This window comes from Capricornis sumatraensis, chromosome 13 (genome assembly GCF_032405125.1).
Source record: "Capricornis sumatraensis isolate serow.1 chromosome 13, serow.2, whole genome shotgun sequence".
Lineage (NCBI taxonomy): Eukaryota > Metazoa > Chordata > Mammalia > Artiodactyla > Bovidae > Capricornis > Capricornis sumatraensis.
In genome coordinates, this window is record NC_091081.1 from 69,153,877 (window position 1) to 69,174,715 (window position 20,839).

At 38.0% G+C, this 20,839-nt stretch overlaps 1 protein-coding gene across 1 annotated transcript in view; it reads left to right on the plus strand.

The window, feature by feature from the left end:
* Positions 1-20,839, plus strand: part of UTRN (utrophin) — a 551,097-nt gene that overhangs the window by 124,524 nt on the left and 405,734 nt on the right. The window contains exons 4-12 of the mRNA XM_068985316.1: positions 5,413-5,505; positions 6,740-6,817; positions 7,160-7,252; positions 9,603-9,775; positions 12,123-12,238; positions 12,951-13,111; positions 16,699-16,902; positions 18,308-18,489; positions 19,355-19,505. Of these exons, the coding sequence (XP_068841417.1) occupies positions 5,413-5,505; positions 6,740-6,817; positions 7,160-7,252; positions 9,603-9,775; positions 12,123-12,238; positions 12,951-13,111; positions 16,699-16,902; positions 18,308-18,489; positions 19,355-19,505 (1,251 nt within the window). The remainder of the gene's footprint in view (positions 1-5,412; positions 5,506-6,739; positions 6,818-7,159; positions 7,253-9,602; positions 9,776-12,122; positions 12,239-12,950; positions 13,112-16,698; positions 16,903-18,307; positions 18,490-19,354; positions 19,506-20,839) is intronic.

The following is a 20,839-nucleotide window of genomic DNA, read 5'->3' on the forward strand; positions in this document are numbered from 1 at the left end:
TTCTCTCCAATCTTGTTATTTTCTGTTGTGGCTGCTTTTTAAATTAGCTATCTTAGATGTGAGGTGGTTTCTTATTGTGATTTTAATTTGCCTCTCTCTGATGGATGTTAAGTGTCTTTTCATGAAAGTGAAAATGAAGGTTGCTCAGTCGTGCCGGACTCTTGACTCTTTGTGACCCCATGGACTATACAGTCCATGGAATTCTCCAGACCAGAATACAGGAATGGGTAGCCTTTCCCTTCTCCAGTGGATCTTCCCAACCCAGGGATTGAACCCAGGTTTCCCGCATTGCAGGTGATTCTTTACCAGCTCATCCACAAGGGAAGCCTAAGAATACTGGAGTGGGTAGCCATTCCCTTCTCCAGTGGCTCTTCCTGACTCAGGAATCAAACCAAGGTCTCCTGAGCTTAGTATAATCTATATTGCAGTGAAACTTAATTTAAGGGAAAAAATCTCCACTGAGGAGATCCATGGGCTGTATTTTCCTCCTGCAGGTGTATGTGGTGCTTCTGAAGGTACCAGCTGGAAGTCACAGTGACCATGTCATCACTGGGAGTGGGGTGGGGGAGTTAGGAGAATAGGGACATAGCACAAAGCATATTTCATATGGATTGCCATCAGTATTTTCCTGAAATCTGGAAAATGAATAAAGCAGTTGAGTTGTTACTGTTGGATTTGTTTTGGTTTTTAAAAAATATAAAGGCATTGATTTACCTAGTATGAGTGATTAGCTTCTGGAAGGACAGAACTAAGTCTCAGTTACCTTTGTTTCAAGAGAATGTTTCACAGGGAGTTTTCCTGAAGATGTGTTGCTCAGTGAACAAATGAATGAGCTGGACAAGAGAGAGGTAAAGGGTGTCTGATGCAGGAAAGTGAATGCTGCCTCTTGATGAATGCCTCCTGCTTTAACCACTGAGCAGCAGTGGAGCTTAAGGAAGAATCTGCTGCGTTTGCTGCTGAGTTATGCTTGTCTCACGGTGCATACGTAAAAAGTAAAGGTGTGCTCTTGTAGAATCACGTTCATTGTTTTTGAATGGGATGTATCCGTATGGGTCACTGAATTGGTGAATTTGGGACCTGGAAGATCTTTCCCTGCGAAGTGACACTAACATATACTCAAGGTCCGAATTTGCTTTTACATGCCTGCCTGCGATGAAGTGCTTATTTGTTTTACCCTTTCTTTCAGCTGTTGTTGACATTTATGGCACTTTTATGACAGTATAAAACATGAAGGTTATGCTTCTGATATGAATGATAATTCCAAACATTAATTGAACCTCTGTCATCATCAGATGAGTCAGTAGATGTAGAAAGGCCACTTTTCTAAAGTTACATGGCTGGTAAGAGGCTGGTCGACAATTAGGTTCTGAATGGGCATTCATAACTGTTTGTAATATGGACTAATACTCTTATTTATACATTTTTCAGTTTATGTGTTTGTTCTGGTTTTGGCTGCACTGGCTGTTTGTTGTGGTGCACGGGCTTTTCACTGTGGCCTGTGGACTTTCTCTAGTTGTGGTGCGAGGGCTTAGTTGCCCTGCGGCATGTGGGATCTTAGTTTCCTGACCTGAGATTGAGCAGCAAGTTAGAATGAACATGGACCCCTCCACTGGAAGGTGGATTCTTAACCCCTCGATCACCAGGGAAGTCCTTGACTAATATATTTACTATATTTTATTCTATGCTGGTCTGTGTTACTTTATTTCTTTTTTGGAAAATGGATAATGTAGTGGATTTAAGAATGGATAAATGCCACCCAGGGGCTTTCCTGGTGGCTCAGTGGTAAAGAATCCACCTGTCATTATAGGAGCTGTACATTTGATCCCTGGGTTGGGAAAGTCCCCTGGAGAAGGAAATGGCAACCCACTCCAGTATTCTTGCCCGGGAAATCCTATGGACAGAGGAGCCTGGTGGGCTACGGTCCATGGAGTTGCAAAGAGTTGGACATGACTTATCGACTAATCAGCAACAATCACAAATGCTGCCCAGACATTATTTAGCTGCCTATGTCCTCAGTATTCTTAAGATCCTTTCTGTGCTTGGATATCTCTATTTGTTTCTTCCATGAACTTTACCTGTATTCTTGTCTCTTTGTTCTAAGACAAGTGTTGTTCACCTCTTCCTGAAGGGGAATCTGTATATTTGGTGGCTACTTTGCTTAAGTGTACTTGGGTGGGTTTTGAGAGGAGGAAGGTAGGGGTAGCAGGTGATTGGGGCCATTTCTGCTCTTTGCTTTTACTGACAGCAGGTAAGGAGTCTTAAAAAAATTTTTTTTTTCTTTTTTAAAATTTTGGCCACACCTCGAGGCATGTAGGATCCTAGTTTTTTTTTGCCAGGGATCTAACCCATACCCCTGCATTGGAAACATGGAACGGTCCCAAGAAATCTTTAACGTGCAGGAATCTTTCCTGCTCTGCCTCAGGGTATTGCCTCTGGATCTGGCCTCCTGCATCACACAAATCTTTATATTATGTGATAGATGGAGATCATCTATGTGTTTCTGACATCATTGCTGCTAACACAGTGGTAGCTGGAAATAAAAAAGCAGCTTTGTTTCAGATATAAATACATGATAGTTTATTCTTTACCGATTCTGTGGTGAAGACTTTACCATACCTCCCTTCATTTAGAATATGTGAACTATGGAAAAGCCATCTGATAAAAACCATTGGTTGAGTATATGTTATATGTAATCAAAATCATAAGAAATCAAAGGAGAGGGAAAAAAGGGAAAATGCAAAGTTTAGGAAACTTCCTTCCTGCTTATCCATGTCAAGCTCAGTATAATTCTGCTTCATATGATTTCATGTTTTTAAAGTGAAGAATAATGAAGATACAATAATTAATGGTTATAAAATATCTTTATTACTGATAAGAACTAAGACTGTTAATCTCTGGAGATTTCATGCTGGAAGAGAATAATTTGATTCAACATAATTATGAAACATTTATTATACTGTGCTTTATAACCTTTTCACCTAATATTAATTTTTTGATTTTTATAATAACCTGTGATTTAGAAGACAGTTAAGTTGGTGATTTAGGTTCACTACTTAGTTAATGGTCATATTGAGATTTTCCATGAGTAATTGTCCTGTTGCATACAACTATGATGTCACACAAAGACAACGTCTATCTGTGAATGAACTTGGATTTTCTGGCATTAGACAATAGAATATATTCTTCAGGGGAACTTCATGCTTCTCTGTGGCTTGATGGTAAAGAATCTGCCTTCAGTGCAGGAGACCCAGCTTTGATCCCTCAGTTGGGAAGATCCCCAAGAATGGGAAATGACAACCCACTCCAGTATTCTTGCCTGGAAAATCCCATGGACAGAGGAGCCTAGTAGGCTATAGTCCACGGGGTTGCAAAGAGTCGAACACGACTGAGCAACTAACAACATCAGAAACAAAGAGTTTAGAAATTATGTAAGTTTTGTCATTTAAAATACAGGACTCATACTGAGTTTAGACACAGAGCCAAAAATATCCTAATCATTCAGAAGTTAGTAGCTAGAAATACAGACCAAGCACAGACCAAGCACCAGAGAGTGAATTGGAGAGCTGAAATTGATGACGACATGACCTGCTTCCATGAACGGAAATAGCGAAAGCCATGGTTATACTGAGAATGTAAAGTGTAGAGCTGGAAGAGGAATACGCTGTTTTCTTCGGTCTCTGCACCCAGGTGTTCTATGCTGACTTATATTTTTAACACCTCTTCCTTGTCAGGAATACATTGGACTCTTGAACAGAATGGGGTATTATAGGTGCTGATGCTGCAGAATTGAAAACCCACAAATAATTTAATTAGCTCTCTCCTGTCCCAGTTCGATATAAGTGAATTCAACCAACCACGGATCATATAATATCGTAGTATTTCAGTTCAGTTCAGTCGCTCAGTCGTGTCCGACTCTTTGCAACTCCATGAATCGCAGCACGCCAGGCCTCCCTGTCCATCACCAACTCCCAGAGTTCACCCAAACTCGTGTCCGTCGAGTCCGTGATGCCATCCAGCCATCTCATCCTCTGTCGTCCCCCTCTCCTTCTGCCCCCAATCGTTTCCAGGATCATAGTCTTTTCCAATGAGTTAACTCTTCACATGAGGTGACCAAAGTGTTGAAGTTTCAGCCTTAGCATCAGTCCTTCCAATGAACACCCAGACCTGGTTTCCTTTAGGATGGACTGGTTGAATTTCAAGAGTCTTCTCCAGCCCCACAGTTCAAAAGCATCGATTCTTCAGTGCTCAGCTTTCTTCACAGTCCGACTCTCACATCCATACATGACCACTGGAAAAACCATAGCCTTGACTAGATGGACCTTTGTTGGCAAAGTAATGTCTCTGCTTTTTAAAATGCTGTCTAGGTTGGTCATAACTTTCCTTCCAAGGAGTAAGCGTCTTTTAATTTCATGGCTGTAATCACCATCTGCAGTGATTTTGGAGCCCCCCAAAATAAAGTCTGACACTGTTTCCACTGTTTCCCTATCTATTTCCCATGAAGTGATGGGACCATTATGTCTACTACTGTGGGTAGGAATCCCTTGGAAGAAATGGAGTAGCCATCATGGTCAACAAAAGAGTCCAAAATGCAGTACTTGGATGCAATCTCAAAAATGACAGAATGATCTCTGTTTCCAAGGCAAACCATTCAATATCATGGTAATCCAAGCCTATGCCCCAACCAGTAACGCTGAAGAAGCTGAAGTTAAATGGTTCTATGAAGACCTACAAGACCTTTTAGAACTAACACCCAAAAAAGATGTCCTTTTTCATTATAAGGGACTGGAATGCAAAAGTAGGAAGTCAAGAAACACCTGGAGTAACAGGCAAATTTGACCTTGGATTACGGAATGACGCAGGGCAAAGGCTAATAATAGAGTTTTGTCAAGAGAACCGATCATAGCAAACACCCTCTTCCAACAACACAAGAGAAGACTCTACACATGGATGTCACCAGATGGTCAACAGCGAAATCAGATTGATTACATTCTTTGCAGTCAAAGATGGAGAAGCTCTATACAGTCAGCAAAAACAAGACCGGGAGCTGACTGTGGCTCAGATCATGAACTCCTTATTGCCAAACTGTAGTATCTGCTACTAAAAAAAAAAAAAAAAACCACCTGTAAGTGGACCTGTAGGATTTAAACTGTGTTGTTCAATGGTCAACCATATTTACCATAGTCACAGCATATTGATATTAACCACAGTTTTATTTACTCCTTTTCTAAGAAATAATGCAGTTTATATCTTTCAACTTATAACATTTGTTATAGAATTCAAGGTTCTTTGTGCTTTTTTTCCATACAAGGCAAATTTTATTGTCTGCTGATCACCCAGGCTTGTAACTGAAAAAAAAAAATTGCAATTTATGTGTGAAATTTCTGCTGTTGATATTGTACTTTTCTTTTACAGAGTGGAAAACCACCCATCAGTGATATGTTCACAGACCTCAAGGATGGAAGGAAGCTATTGGATCTTCTAGAAGGCCTCACAGGAACCTCACTGGTGAGAGATGTTATCTTCTAGAACCAGTCTAATGGAGTATCTCTTATAGCTGATACTTGAAGACCCTCTGGGCGTCCTTACAATGTAAAAGCTGATATAGGAACATAAAAAAAGGGTTTTAATGAATTTTTTGATGGAGCTATATTTAGGCTTTATTGAGGACTCTATTTTTATCCAAAAAATTGCTCTTTATTTTTATTGCTCTCAGGCAGTAGAGAATTACAAAGAAGGATGGATGTGTAAAGAAGGTATGATATTCTGAATAGTGGAAAGTAGAGACAAATATGTTTAATGTTATTTAACAAAGGGTTAAAAAAATGTTATCAAAACTGATGACATCTATTTTTATGCAGATTTTCCGTATTCTCTTCATGTTTGTTTCATCATCAAATCCAACTCTATTACTTTAGGTGCATGGTACCTAATACTCACACAGAAGTAAGTTTGCCAATGAAGAGGATGCATTTTATGGGTACAAACTTTGACACTAGAGGTAGAATTACTATAAAAGGTACAGAGAGATGCACTTCTGAAGATGAATTTCTTTCTTGCTAGAGTGTGGGATGTTACACTCTACCTTTGCACCAGATGGTGGGCAGGCACCTACTGGAGAAACTGATCCCTTTGTTAGATAAGATTCCCTGGCCAGTGAGGCAGAAAGAAGCCTCCCAGGTCACCTTGGCCCAGTTGGCAATTCCGGCCTTCCCAGCGGGCCCTCGTGATGCTATCTGGATCCTAGTATAGCACCTCTGAATCCTCTCTGCTCTGTCTACACTAGTGCAGGTGGAGGTGACGTAACTTCTAAATCTTTGTGCCTTCAGCCCAATTGAGACAGAATAAGCTTTTTCCCTGGTGGAGCATTGGTTCCCAAGCTTGTTTGTACCTTAGAATCACCAGGGAAATCTTGTACAAATTCCCAAACCAGACTACACTCAAGGCTCATTAAAACACAATCATAGGGAGTGGGATTGGACACAGCATTGGTGTTTTGGGAAGATCCCTAGGGAATTCCGTGTGCAGGCATGCTAAGGAACCACTATCTTAGGATGCTATTTGTGGGAGGATTTGCATTCTGTCAGTGCTGGCCTCCATGGTGGCCCGAGAACCCAGCGTGGGCTCCTAGCACAGAGTGGATCTGTAGGCTGAGCTGCTGTTTCACGTGCCTCTCAATGTCAATGATTGACAGCAACATGGAGGGACACTGTCTCATTTGCTTTTGTGTTTTGCTTTCCAGCCGAAAGAACGTGGCTCCACAAGGGTGCACGCTTTAAATAATGTCAACAGAGTGCTGCAGGTTTTACATCAGAATAATGTAAGTTTGTCGTGTGACTTTGGGGGTCCTTTGATGCCATTGGGATGATTTATTACGAAACCAGCCACCTGCTCTGGGCAGCGGTGTCAACCAATTTTTAGAAACATTTCTCATATGAGAAGTATTGAACCTTTTCTATGAGTGAAGGAATGGTTGTGCTTTTTTGTGATGACTATATTGATCTATTATTTAAGTAATACATTTTTGTGACTTTGGTTTACCTGACTCTCTAAAGTGAAAATTTTCTTATCATTTACTTATATTGTTGTCCAAATGTGCTAAACCAAAAACCTGGGTTTCTGTAGAAAAGTCGTCTTAAAAGTTATTTTTTCATTTTACTAGGTGGATTTAGTGAATATAGGAGGAACGGACATTGTAGATGGAAATCACAAACTGACTTTAGGATTACTTTGGAGCATCATTTTGCACTGGCAGGTGGGGAAATTTTCAATTACTTCTTAATAGGAATTGGGAATGGATCATATGTGTATTAGTTTCTTAGAGCTGCCACAGGGTACCACAAACTGGGTGGCTTCAACAATAGAAATTTGTTTTTTCACAATTTTGGAGGCTAGAAATTGGAGATCCAGGTGTCAGCAAGGTTGGTTTCTTCTTTATTGGTAGGTGGCTACCTTCTTCTTGTCTTCTCATGGGGTCTGTGTATACCTGTGTCCTAATCTTTGCTTATTCCAAGATACCAGTCATACTGGATTAGGACTAACCCATGTGATCTCATTTTACCTTAACTACTTCTTTACAGATTCTATTTCTAAATACATCCCTATGGTGAGGTGCTGGGGGTTAGGATTTCAACATACGAATTTGGAGAAAGGATATAATTCAACTTATTTGGAATGAAAAGTCTGACAAACTGCTCTATTTTCCTGGCATAGAGAAAAAGTATCTATTTTTTAAATATTAAATTTTAAAAATCCCAGGCTTATAGAAGCATTGCAAAAATAACTCAGAGAATTCCTGGATACCTTTCACTCAGATTTTCTAAATGTTAACAGCTATTTGTATTTTTGTGTTTTCTCTCTCTGTCCCTCTTTCACTAAATAGTTAAGTGTGTATTTTGTAAAAGCAAATTATTTTTCTAAAAACAAGAAGTTTTCTTATATAACTACAATATATTAAAATAATATAAAATATCAAATACATAATATTTATATTGTTATAAATGTATTTATGCATTATTATAATATGTATAATGCTAATATTAATCTTTATACAATTATTATACTATACCCTAACAAATACTATATAATTAGTAAAATCAGGAAGATAATATTGAAACAAAATAATTATGTGATCTAGAGATCTGATGGAGATTTTGTCAATTGCCCCAATAATATCGTTTAGAGAAAAGAATACAGGACTATGAATTACATTATTTTTTCTTGTCGTTTTAGTCATCTTTAATCTGGCATAATTTCTGAGTATTTCTTTGTGCCACGTGATATTGACGTTTTTGAAGAGTACTGAATAGTTATTTTGTAGAATGTTCTTCCTTGTGGGTTTGGCAGATATTTCCTCATGATTAGATTTAGGTTATTCATTTGTGGGATAAATGCCACAAAATGTTGCTGAGTTTTTCTTAATATACCATATGACAAAGCACATGTTGTCTGGTATTTTTTATCCGGCTGTATTAACTCATCATTTGGGTAAGGTGAACTCTGCCAGTGTCTCCACTGTAAGGTGACTGCCCTTTGCTATTGAAAAGTATCTTGTGGAGATATATTTTGAGACTTTGTAAATATTCAGCTACTTATTAAACTTTTGTCCCTTATTTTTAAGATCCATTCGTAGTTGTTGTTGTTGTTTAGTCGCTATGCCATGTCCCTCTTTTGTGACCCCATGGACCGTAGCCTGCCAGGCTCCCCTGTCTATAGGATTTCCAAGGCAAGAATACTGGAGTGGGTTGCCATTTCCTTCTCTAGGGGATCCTTCCAACCCAAAGACTGAACCAATGTCTCCTGCACTGGCAAGCGGATTCTTTACCACTGAGCCATCAGTTATTACTATGGTGGTTGGCAAAGTGATTTTCTAATTTCATTTCTTCTACATTTGTTAATTATCTTTCCACTTGTGAGGAAGAGCTTTCCCTTGTCTCTCGTTTCTCTGTATCTGTCTATCCATTTATATATCTGTGCACACTGATGGATTTTTACTTATTTAGTAGGTTATGATCTTTCACTATCATTATTTATTTTATAAGCCCCTTTAAGTTGGCTCTTGTGTGTGTTTTTTTTAATGTCCACACCATTATTTGAACACTTCCTTAAAACATATGTATTAATTTAGAATAATAATATAAAATATTATTTCTAGATTTTAATTGTTACTGCCATCAGGAAATGCAATTCATTCTTGGATTTCGTAGTCAAACAAATTCTTCCCTTCTTTCTCATTTCTGTAGAAAATAAAAATTGAGTTTTCCTCCTGTTAAAAGATGTTTGCAAATGTATAGTTTTAAAACATTTTTTGTGGCTACGAAATTAATGTTCACTGTAACCAAATGTATTAAAAATATTGCTAAGATATAGAAAATGCCATGATATGTAAAGATGAGGTTAAAGTGACCTCTGAATCAAAATCATTACTGTTAAAATGTTTAAATCATTATATGTTAAAATGTTTTCCAGTGTTTAAAGGAAACTTTTGAAATAAAATTAATACCATTGGCCTGGCCCAATGGTTCATGAATATAGCGTTCCTTATTCAAGGACTTGATTCTAGTTACTACTTGGAGTTATTGGCAGGTGTTGTTTCATTTGAACAGGTGAAAGATGTCATGAAGGATATCATGTCAGACCTGCAGCAGACGAACAGCGAGAAGATCCTGCTGAGCTGGGTGCGCCAGTCCACGAGGCCATACAGTCAGGTCAACGTCCTCAACTTCACCACCAGCTGGACAGATGGGCTTGCCTTTAATGCCGTGCTCCACCGACATAAGTGAGATGTGACTCTTCTTAGTTGTGCAGATTTGTACAAATCTGTACATCCTCTCTGTCTCTCCCTACTTAATCCCTCCTAAGGTCCCTTCCCACGACCACTCTCTCCTCTGTACATGCTCTCTGAAAACATAAAAAAAAGAGAAATATCATAGAAAAAAAAAACCACCCATCACATTTTGTTTCCATAGGACTTAAATGCCACAGTGTACAAAACCCATGATTTCTTGTACATATTTGTAAGTTAAAAAATGTAAAATAATTCACATAGTTCAAGCCCACTCACTCCGCACTACAGCAATGATATATACAAAGAATTGTGATACTTTTTAGCCTTCTGCTAAAAGAAAAAACTATAAATTTAGTGCAATCCCAATTAAAAATAGATAAATGATTTTTTTTTTTCATGAAACTTGTGATCAGAGTCTGATTCTATAATAAAAGACCAGGGGATCAAAAGGAGCCACTTCACTCTTGAAGAAGAGACAGGCTAAAGTACTCTCCAAACAGAAAGCAAGACTAATTACGAAGCTCTATTAATTGAGACTGTATAGCACTACAAAATAAAGTACAGTGTAATAATAAGCTGAAGCAGAAGAAATTGCCAATGTTTGACTGTTTTTGACACGTAAGAATGGCAGTTTCATGTAGTTCAACCTAAGGGAATAAATAGCTCAGAAATAGCTCCATTCTGATCTACAACTGAGCCAATGCTGCAGATTAATAGATGGTATGGAATAAGTAGAAACGCATGAATTGGATCCCTGTATCACCATATCCCCAATAAATTCCAGATGCAGCAAGAATTTAATTGTGAAAGGCAAAATTTGTTATGTGTTTTATCCCTCTTGTAAATTATTTATTGTCTCAAGTTTTATTTCCTGTATGTTCTTTACTGATATATAAAAATGCAGTTGACTTTTCTATGGCTTATATCTAGAAGATTATTAAATTCTGATAAATTTCAAATTTGTTATTGTAGGTTTTATTTTGTTACTATAGGTTTTTTTCATGAATTATAATAATTTTTCTGTCCTTCCCTCCCTTCCTCTTTCTTTCCCTCCTCTTCTCTTTCCCCTTTATTTGTGCCTTGTCCTTCAGTATAATATTGATCTAAATTGGTAGTACTGAGACAGAATGTCTTGTTCTTTAATGTTTTACCATAATGCTGTAATTTGCTGTAGTTTTTTTTTTTCATATACCTTTTATCTGATTGAAAAAACCCCAGTCTTCTTCATCTCCTTTATCAGTTTAAGGAGGTTGTCCTCTGTTTCTAGTTGGTTAAGAGATGCTGCCAGAAAACTTGAATTGTAGGTAAAACATTTTTCTATCTATTGTTTGACTGAACAAAAATATATGGAGTGTCTTCTGTGTGCTGGGCATAGAACGTAGAACAGAGATAAAAAGCAAGCAAAAATCCCAGTCCTCCTTCTTGGAATTAATGTTCAAATAGAGGGAAGCAAGCAATTAAAAAAAAAAAAGGAAATGTAAGTTGTGTGGCATATAGAAGTGGTAAATATTGCCGAAGAAAAATCTATCATGCAAGATGAGAGGAATTACCTGGCATGCGGGAGGTCCCTGGGTGCAGGGGTGTGAGTAAGGAGTGTAACAGGAGATGGAGTCAGAGAGGAAACTGGGGGTGGGGTGATGGAGGCAAATCTCAGAAAGGTAGGTTGGTCCAAGGTGCAAGAGCAGATAGAGCACAAAGAAAATGATCAACTTTTAAGCAGTCAGGGTGACAATAATGTCCAATTTGTGGGATTAAAAGAAAATCACGATAGAAATGACATACTAAACAATAGCTCTATGGAGCAGAGTGGATGGAAATTCTCTTAGGGATTTTTGCCTTAGAAATATCCTGTGAACTGATTAGAGCTGGATTTTCTATTCTGCTAATCTTGGTCTTTTAATCAGAGATTTTAGTCCATTAACATTATTGTGATAACTGATGTATTTACAGAAGTTCATTCTTAAATTTATTTTGAGCTCATTTTCTTACTTTTTCTTCTTGTCTTCTCGTAGGTTTTTCCTCCTTTTTTTTTTTTCTTTCTTTCACTATTTGGAAAATATTATATCATTTCTAGTAATTCAGTGGCTACTCCAGAATTTTAACAGCATATTTAACCAATACAAAAATCTTAGAATGTTTTACCTGTCATTTTCATATTTATAGATTATTTTATAAAGTATTATATATTTTACAAGCTTTTGGGATATACAAGCTAAACTTTTAAATTTATAGTCACAAATAAAAAAGTAAAAAACTGAAATGTATATGATTACAACAGTAACAACTTTTTCCCCATGTATTTCATCATCACTGAATTTTATTTGCATGCTAATTTCAGACCTGATCTCTTCAGCTGGGATAGAGTTGTCAAAATGTCCCCAACTGAGAGACTTGAACATGCCTTCAGCAAGGCTCAAACTTATTTGGGAATTGAAAAGCTATTAGATCCTGAAGGTATTGTTCAGTGTTTAATTTCAACCTTGGTTTTGCTTTACAATTTTATTGAATACTTGAAATGCAGTATTTTCATTTGTTTGTTTGTTGTTGTTCTCTCTTTGTAGAAAGAATTGTGAGAGTTAAGGAAGTGCTTTTCCTTTTGAAATATGGTACAAGACTTTGTATTATAGACATAATACTTTTGTGCTTAACAATTTCTAGGATCCTTCAGGAGGAAATTCAATTACATCACAGGAGAATAGTTAATAAATACCAGCATAAGATTTAATGTTTTAGGAAAACAAAATTCTTAGACAAACAATTTAGTGTTTGGTTCATTTCATTAAAATGTGTTTTTTGTATGAACGAGCTTCTTATATACGATGTGAAAACTTTACTTACGAATGTTGCAAGACTGAAGTCTAGACTTATTTTCATAATATGAATGAAATCTGTGACATTACCTTAAATGGTAGCTTATCTTTTAGCCTGTGGGGGAAACTTTTAGAGAAGATATTTAAGAAATGGGATATTGCACAAAAATCCATAGGTAATTATCTTTACCTGTGTCTCATATATTATATGAAAGCTACCAAGCTGTGGTATTGCGAAGATAGTATACTAGTATTGTTTATGGGCACTAAGGACAGTTATTTTATGTCTAATATTGAGCAATTCACATACTTTGGACATCTAATTTAAGCTGGCTCTTATTTTCTTTTACTATTAGATGTTGCCGTTCAGCTTCCTGACAAGAAATCCATAATTATGTACTTAACGTCTTTGTTTGAAGTGCTACCTCAGCAAGTCACTATAGATGCCATCCGTGAGGTAGAAACACTCCCAAGGAAATATAAGAAAGAATGTGAAGAAGGAGAAATTAACATACAGGTACAGGTAAACTTTTGCTAATATATTTGACTTGCCGTATTGTTTTTTTGTAAGGTAATACGTAAGAGAATTCTGAGGATTTTTTTCTTGACTGAGAAGATCTTGGTTTCTCAGCATCAGAGCTTCAGTTTATCAGTTAGCATGCTGTCTCCATCATGTGCATGTGATGGAAAACCACAACTTTAGTGATTTTACTTTTTAAAAGGGAAAAAATATGTTTCATACAGCAAGGCTGGAGTTAGGGCCTGAGATAATTATGCTTTGCATAAACATGCTGTTTGATTAAGAGCAAGTGTGTTAGGGAGTTTGGGATTGACATGTACACACTACTGTATTTAAAATGGATAACCTACTGTCTAGCACAGGGAACTCTGCTCAATATTCACTAACAATCTAACTGGGAAAAGAATTTTAGAAAGACTATAGATACGTGTGTGTGTGTATATGTGTGTATATGTGTTAGTCGCTCAGACATGTCTGACTCTTTATGACACCATAGACTGGAGCCCACCAGGCTCCTTTGTCCACGGATTCTCCAGGCAAGAATACTGGAGTGGGTTCCCATTCCCTTCTCCAGGGCGACTTCCCAACCTAGGGATTAAACCCAGATTTCCTGCATTGCAGGTGGCTTCTTTTACTGTCTGAGTTACCAGGGAAGCCCAGATACATGTATATGTATAACTGAATAATAAAAAAGAGCAGTATATTGATATTAAACACTTCATTTGCATGCTTTCATTAATGCCTTAGAAGCTGAATTAAGTTTACGAAAGAAATATGATATGGTCAAGTTGTAATCATCTGCTCTTTGACCTATCTTGCTATCTTTTACTTTTCAATGAATGCTAATAGCCCGCCTTCCTCTCTTTCTCTTTCTACAGATATGTGCTTAGAGCATTAGGTGATCAGTAAATCATTCCTGAATTTCTCTTGAAATTGATCTCTCAGTCGAAAATCTCCTCTTGTATTTGAATGAATACCTTCTGAACACTTGCAGTTAGATAACGCCTTCCATTTTCCACCTCATAGATCCTAGTGCCTATCTTAATAACCTTTAGCTGGTCACTAAGTTTCCTAGTTCTCAGATATCTTCATTAGATTATGGAGGTTTGGTACTAAATGATCTCCAGGATTATGCTGGCTTTCCAGTTTCAGAGTTTTAGGAACTTAACCCATTTTTCCTTCTCTCTCTTTGGTATCATCTGTCTCCTAATTATCCAGTGTTGCAGCTATGGGCTCACTGATTCACTGTTTTTAGCTCCTGCATGTCATTTACTGGGTCCCTTTGGATTCTTCCTTCAAAATATCTTGGGGTGTGTTTACTTTACTTACTTTCTTTCTCATACTTGTTAAAGACCTCATCTCCTCTTGTAGTTTACAAGGCCCAGCCCACTGCCCCAACTCATCTCAGGCCAGTGTACTCCAGTCGTGGTGGACTTCTCTCCTTCCCCCAAATTCTTGTACCTGTGGGCTGATCTCCATGAAACGCTCCTCCACCCACTGTTTGCATGGCAAGCTTCCCATCTTTCCCCAGTTTCAATGGAACTTTTTCAGAAAGGACTTCCCCGATTAACCTAATTGAAATCCGGCCCTACACACACACACACACACACACACACTCAGTCTGTTTCTCGCTGTCACAGTATTTTTACAAACTATGTTAAGAATTTTCAATTGTATCTTAAGAGCATTGAGGAAGCAGTGAAAGATTTTAAGCAGAGAAGTCTTAGGATATAATTGCATTTTCCAAACATCATTCCGGCTGCTCTGTGAGAAGTGGATGGTGGAGGTAGAAGTTTGGATAGTAATAGGGAACTGAAGACACTGGTGATCAGGCTGTTGTAGTCCTGAGATCAAATGACAGTTGTGAAGATGGAAAGACCTGGATGGGTTTGAGATAAATTTTGAAGGTAGGAATTACTTATCCATATTAAATGTAGGAGGGGAAAGAAAAAGAGGAACCACGTCTGGCCCCCTGGTGTTTACCTGGAGGAGTTAGTTAAGTGCACGGAGGAGCCATTTACTGAAATGGGAAGCCCGGAGAGGTTTGGGGGGAAAAAATGAAGGGTTTAAATATCGACAAGGCTTGATATGCCTATGAAAAATTGAAGTGGAAATGTTAAGGAAGGTGGGACATAGGAGTTTGGGATGAGAAATATAAAGGTAATAGGATATATTAATAGAAGGTTCTTGAAATCTAATAGCAATGGATGAAGCCTTGCAGGCAAAGTACATAAAGAGAATTAAAAAAGGGCCTGGGACTTAATTTTGAGGAGCTTCATTACTTACATGTTGGCAAATGCTTTTGAACTAGGAGAAAAACCAAGGCAGTGTTATTAAAACAGGGAAAGGAGAACTTCGAGAGGGTGGAGACAGGTCAGATGTATAGAATGCCACTGAGACCTTAAGAAACAGAAGGAGACCAGACTTCTGAGTTTGCTTTAAACAGTTCTGGTTTATGTATGTTGTTCTAGCACTGTGGTTATAAAACATGTTCTGGTTTTGTGTTCATTACATGATAATCCTGAAGATGATGGCTGAAGAATGGATTTGTCATTGAGAAGGTTACTGGTAACAGTGGCAAAATACTTTCCAGGTGTGTGGTCAGGACCAATCTGATCAGCATGAAAGGGAGTGTTAACAAAAGCAGTTGTTAAATACATGAGCTTTTCTTATGTTGTTTTCTATACATTTTGGTATGTTTCAGATACATGAAAATTGTGGATGAGAGGTGAAAAGGTAGAGACAGGCTGTAGGCAAATTTTAAAGAACTTTGCTCTGGAAGGGAACTAGTGAATGAGATAGGTGGTTAGTTTGGTTGTACAATTCTGAAGTATATAAGAAAATACTTCATTGCTTAGAAGGAGCTTGGAATAACTTATTCCACATGCTCTTAAAAACAAACAAAAAAAAACCAGCTAGTAAACTAGAGGGCTACTGCCTCAGAAAAATATCATCAGTACAGTAGCCTGTATATGTATGGCTGTCTTTTAGTGTCTAAAATGCAATGCTAAAATGCTATTCAGTAAAAGCAATTTAACAAGGGTTCTAATTGCTCTCTTTAAATGACATCTACCCTTTCAAGGTCCAACATGTTCCAGATCCTCTGTGAAACGTCCTGATCTATCCCTTGATGAATTCAGATAACATCCCTTGTTAGACCCATGGAATTTATAACTTTGTTAAGAGCCTTTTTATTTTTGTTCAGAAGTGATTCGTGTGGGTTATTTGTCTCTTCCCAACTATATACTCTGGGAGATAGTGAAGGACAGGGAAGCCTAGTGTGCTGCAGTCCATGGGGTCTCAAAAAGTTGGACAGGACTGAGTGACTGAACAATACCAACAGCTATATTAGAGTATGTCTGAGTATAGAATCCATGAGTGATACAGCTTTTGTACTCTTTGCCATCTTGGCATGAATAAATGCTTTCTGACTAGTTCACAGCATTGCTCACTCAGCTCCTGAGAATCCAACAGATGCCGTAAGACCCAGTGGTGTTTACCTTGGGTCTCCATCCAGTGTGCCTTTGTTGAACACCTTCTGGTCTTCACGATGCTTGTGGATTTTCTTGGATTTGTTTTTATAGAGCTCGGCACCAGAGGAGGAGCAAGAGAGTCCCCGAGCTGAAACCCCCAGCACAGTCACGGAGGTTGATATGGATCTAGACAGCTATCAGATAGCACTGGAGGAAGTGCTGACCTGGTTGCTTTCTGCCGAGGACACTTTCCAGGAGCAGGATGACATTTCTGATGATGTGGAAGAAGTCAAAGACCAGTTTGCAACCCATGAAGTAAGTCATCTGTAGCTGATGAGCAGGATATATGTGCCATGGTGCCTGTGTCTTAATCAGGAGATGCACCCTGATGTATAATGTTTACTGAATTCTGCTCCACAGAAATTTAATGGCATTATTTGAGGACTTCAGTTCAGTTCAGTTCAGTCGCTCAGTCGTGTCTGACTCTTTGCGACCCCATGGACTGCAGGACGCCAGGCCTCCCTGTCCATCACCAACTCCCGGAGCTTGCTCAAACTCATGGCCATTGAGTCAGTGATGCCATCCAACCATTTCATCCTCTGTCGTTCCTTTCTCCTCCTGCTTTCAATCTTTCCCAGCATCAGAGTCTTTCCAAATGAGTCAGTTCTTCGCATCAGGTGGCCAAGGTATTGGAGCTTCAGCTTCAACATCAGTCCTTCTAATGAATGTTCAGGACTGATTTCCTTTAGGATGAATTGGTTGGATCTCCCCAACACCACAGTTCAAAAACATCAATTCTTCGGCACTCAATTCTCTTTATAGTCCAACTCTCACATTCATACAAAACTACTGGAAAAACCATAACTTTGACTAGGTGGACCTTTGTTGGCAAAGTAATATCTCTGCTTTACACTTTTTTTTTTTTTGGAGGACTTAAGATTTTTAAATAGGGCTTCATTATAAAATTGGCATGGGTAATTAACTCTACGTTAGAATTAAATTTTCGATTTTGATCTTACCATAATTTGTAGATTCAGTGGAGCCACTGACAAAAATCAACGCTTTAGGACTGTTCATTTTGGAAGTGTATTATTATAGTTAAGACATAAAATGGCTAATCAGTACATCAAGTCTTTAAATTTTGAATGCTCCCTAGGAAGTGGTTATTTTTATTTGTTATATGATTAAGCAAACTTGTATCCAGTATTCTTGTATACTTTTATATAATGAAAATTTCCTACTATTTCAGGAATATATTGCATTGTAGTGATTGGATTATGTGAAGAATTCTTTTGATTAAGTAGTTTTTTGGTGTTATGTTAATTGACAGGTCTTATTTGCTATTTTGGTTTGAAAATAATACAAATGGTCATTTTATTTAAGCAAGTCCTTTTGGGTAAGCATGGTGTTTTATTTATTATATCTTCTCATAGTTCCATGTTAATGATCTATCAGTAGCATAATCAGCATTGACATAAAAATAGCTCGTGTTATCAGATGTAACATGGTCCTCTTTGATCTTATCTTCTTCCTTAGGTCAGCTGCTTATTTCCAATATTCAGAGCTTAAAAAAAAATGGATCAAAGTCTTCTTTATTTGAAGTCTGCATGGTTACTTTTTTTTTTTTTTCCCCCACAGCATTGATATTTGGGCATTAACAATTTATTAAGATTTGCTTTTCTTCAATGAGCAGCTCATAAATCATGATGTACCTTCCCAGGCTTTCATGATGGAGCTGACAGCTCACCAGAGCAGCGTGGGGAACGTCTTGCAGGCAGGAAACCAACTGATAACACAAGGAACTCTGACAGATGAAGAGGAGTTTGAGATTCAGGAACAAATGTCCCTGCTGAATGCCAGATGGGAGGCGCTCAGAGTCGAAAGTATGGACAGACAGTCCCGGTGAGTGGAAGCCCGGGAGTGAACACTGCTGCAAGATGGGGCCTAGTTGTTTTCTTTAAAAATTTTAAAAAAGTCTTTATTGAGTTTGTTACAATATTGCTTCTGCTGTTTATGTTCTGTTTTTTTTTGTCCACAAGGCTTGTGGGATCTTAGTTCCCTGAGCAGGGATCGAACCCTTACCTTCTGCATTAGAAGGTGAAGTCTTAACCACTGAAAGTCCCTGTTGCCCACTTTAACACAAGTAAAAGTCTACATGTCTGTGGGAACAAGATAACCAGAGAACTTGCCTTGTCAAATTTTGACTCTTTTCTGTATGTAGCATTGCTGGAATTTTTATGATCTTTATTTCTCCTTTGATATGTTAAGCAAATAAAAAGGTAAAAGTGGCCATACAGAAATCAGCAAAAAAAGGGCAAAGTCATTTTATGTGGACTTTGCAGTATTAAAGCTGGCTAACCATCAACTCTGACCTGAAGATAGGGCTATGTTTTATTTATCTAGAATTCCACTTTGTAACATTTTTTAAGAGTACGGTTCATTTTATTTCATGTATTGTATGTTAAGGAGCAAACTATTCCACTGTAATTTCCACCTATTTAATAGGCAGGAATTCCTGATTAAAGAAACAATGATTCTGATACAAATAGAGGTTGCTGTTATTTACATTTTTGGAGTGCATTTAGTTGACTGCATTTAGGAAGAAAATAATTTTTTTTTGCTGGTTTCTATATTTAAAGACTAAATGTTGCTTTAAAAGGTTAGACAAGAGTGTGTTCCCTGCCCCATTTCCTTGATGCCTGGAGTGTGTGTTTGCCTTTGCAAAGGGAAGAAGGAGTGGGGATAATGCTTTGTTCCCCTTGGACAGGTTGCACGATGTCCTCATGGAACTCCAGAGGAAACAGCTTCAGCAGCTGTCCGCCTGGTTAACGCTCACGGAAGAACGCATTCAAAAGATGGAAACTTGCCCCCTGGATGATGACTTAAAATCCCTGCAAAAGCTGCTGGAAGATCATAAAGTAAATCTGGCTCATATTTCTTTTATACCTTATCAAATATGAAAAAGCAGCACTTAGAATTCTCAGGGGCTGATGGCGTCTATCGTTAGCACAGAGCTGGGACACTCCTTCAGTGCACTCTTGTATTCAGTAGCTTGCAGGAAGGAGTGCATAAGGATGTGGGTTTTCTGAGCCAGGGATGAAAGCACAGGTCAAAATTTATATGGGTATGTAGAGGTTTGTTATGAAAGTACATAGTGTTCATAAGATTCTCAAGGTTTTTGTTTTTGTTTTTGTTTTTTCATTCATGAGTGGTTAAGAACCCTAGTCCATTGCATGAATGCAACGTGTTGGAAAATAAGGAAACCCTCAGATTGATCTGTTCATAATCCTGCCAGGAAAGCTATTGCTTCTTTTCCTAGGTGAGGATTCACGAGTTTTGTGAGTGGTTTGAAAACTGAAAGTTGCTCAGTTGTGTCCGACTTTGCGACCCCATGGACTGTACAGCCCAATAAATTCTCCAGGCCAGAATACTGGAGTGGGTAGCCTTTCCCTCCTCCAGGAGATCTTCCCAACTCAAAGATCGAACCCAGGTCTCCTGCATTGTGGACGGATTCTTTGCCAGCTGAGCCACAAGGGAAGTTCAAGAATACTGCAGTGGGTAGCCTATCCCTTCTCCAGGGGATCTTCCCAACCCAGGAATCCAACTGGGGTCTCCTGCAGGCAGAAGATTGCACGCACATTCTTTACCAATTTAGCTATGAGGGAGGTCACAAATTTAGAAGATAACTTTTCACAATCAAGGAAAGGTAGAGAAAATAGCTTCTCTGCAAAGTGTTTGAAGAATTTTATTTCTCAATGAAATAACTAGATAAATGGGTAATTTAAGCTTTAAGGATACATTAAACACAAAAACTCAAGGCATTTGACAACACTATTGGTAGTATTTGAATAAATTACCTATATACCTAAATATATGTCTTGTGACCTGGCATTCTCTTCCCATGGAAGAGGTGGGAAGAAAATTGTCTGTATACCCCAGTTGCTTTCTTGGGTAATGAATCAGAACAGCTTCTGACTATCAAATCACATTTGACTTATGTCGCTTTATACAGTGTTGTACTAGATAAAATGATCTCTGTCTCTGTGTATTTAAATTTGGAACTTTTTTGATTTAAAGATTCTATATTCTTAATTCCTACTGTATGCACCCAACTTGATTATGTGACCCCTTTTCTCTTATTCTTTCAGCCAAAACTTGGAATAAAAATAATAAAAGTGATGACATCACATTTGCAGTCTGTTATGACATTGCATTTTCAAATTGCTTTGGTTCATAATGAAATGTAAAGATG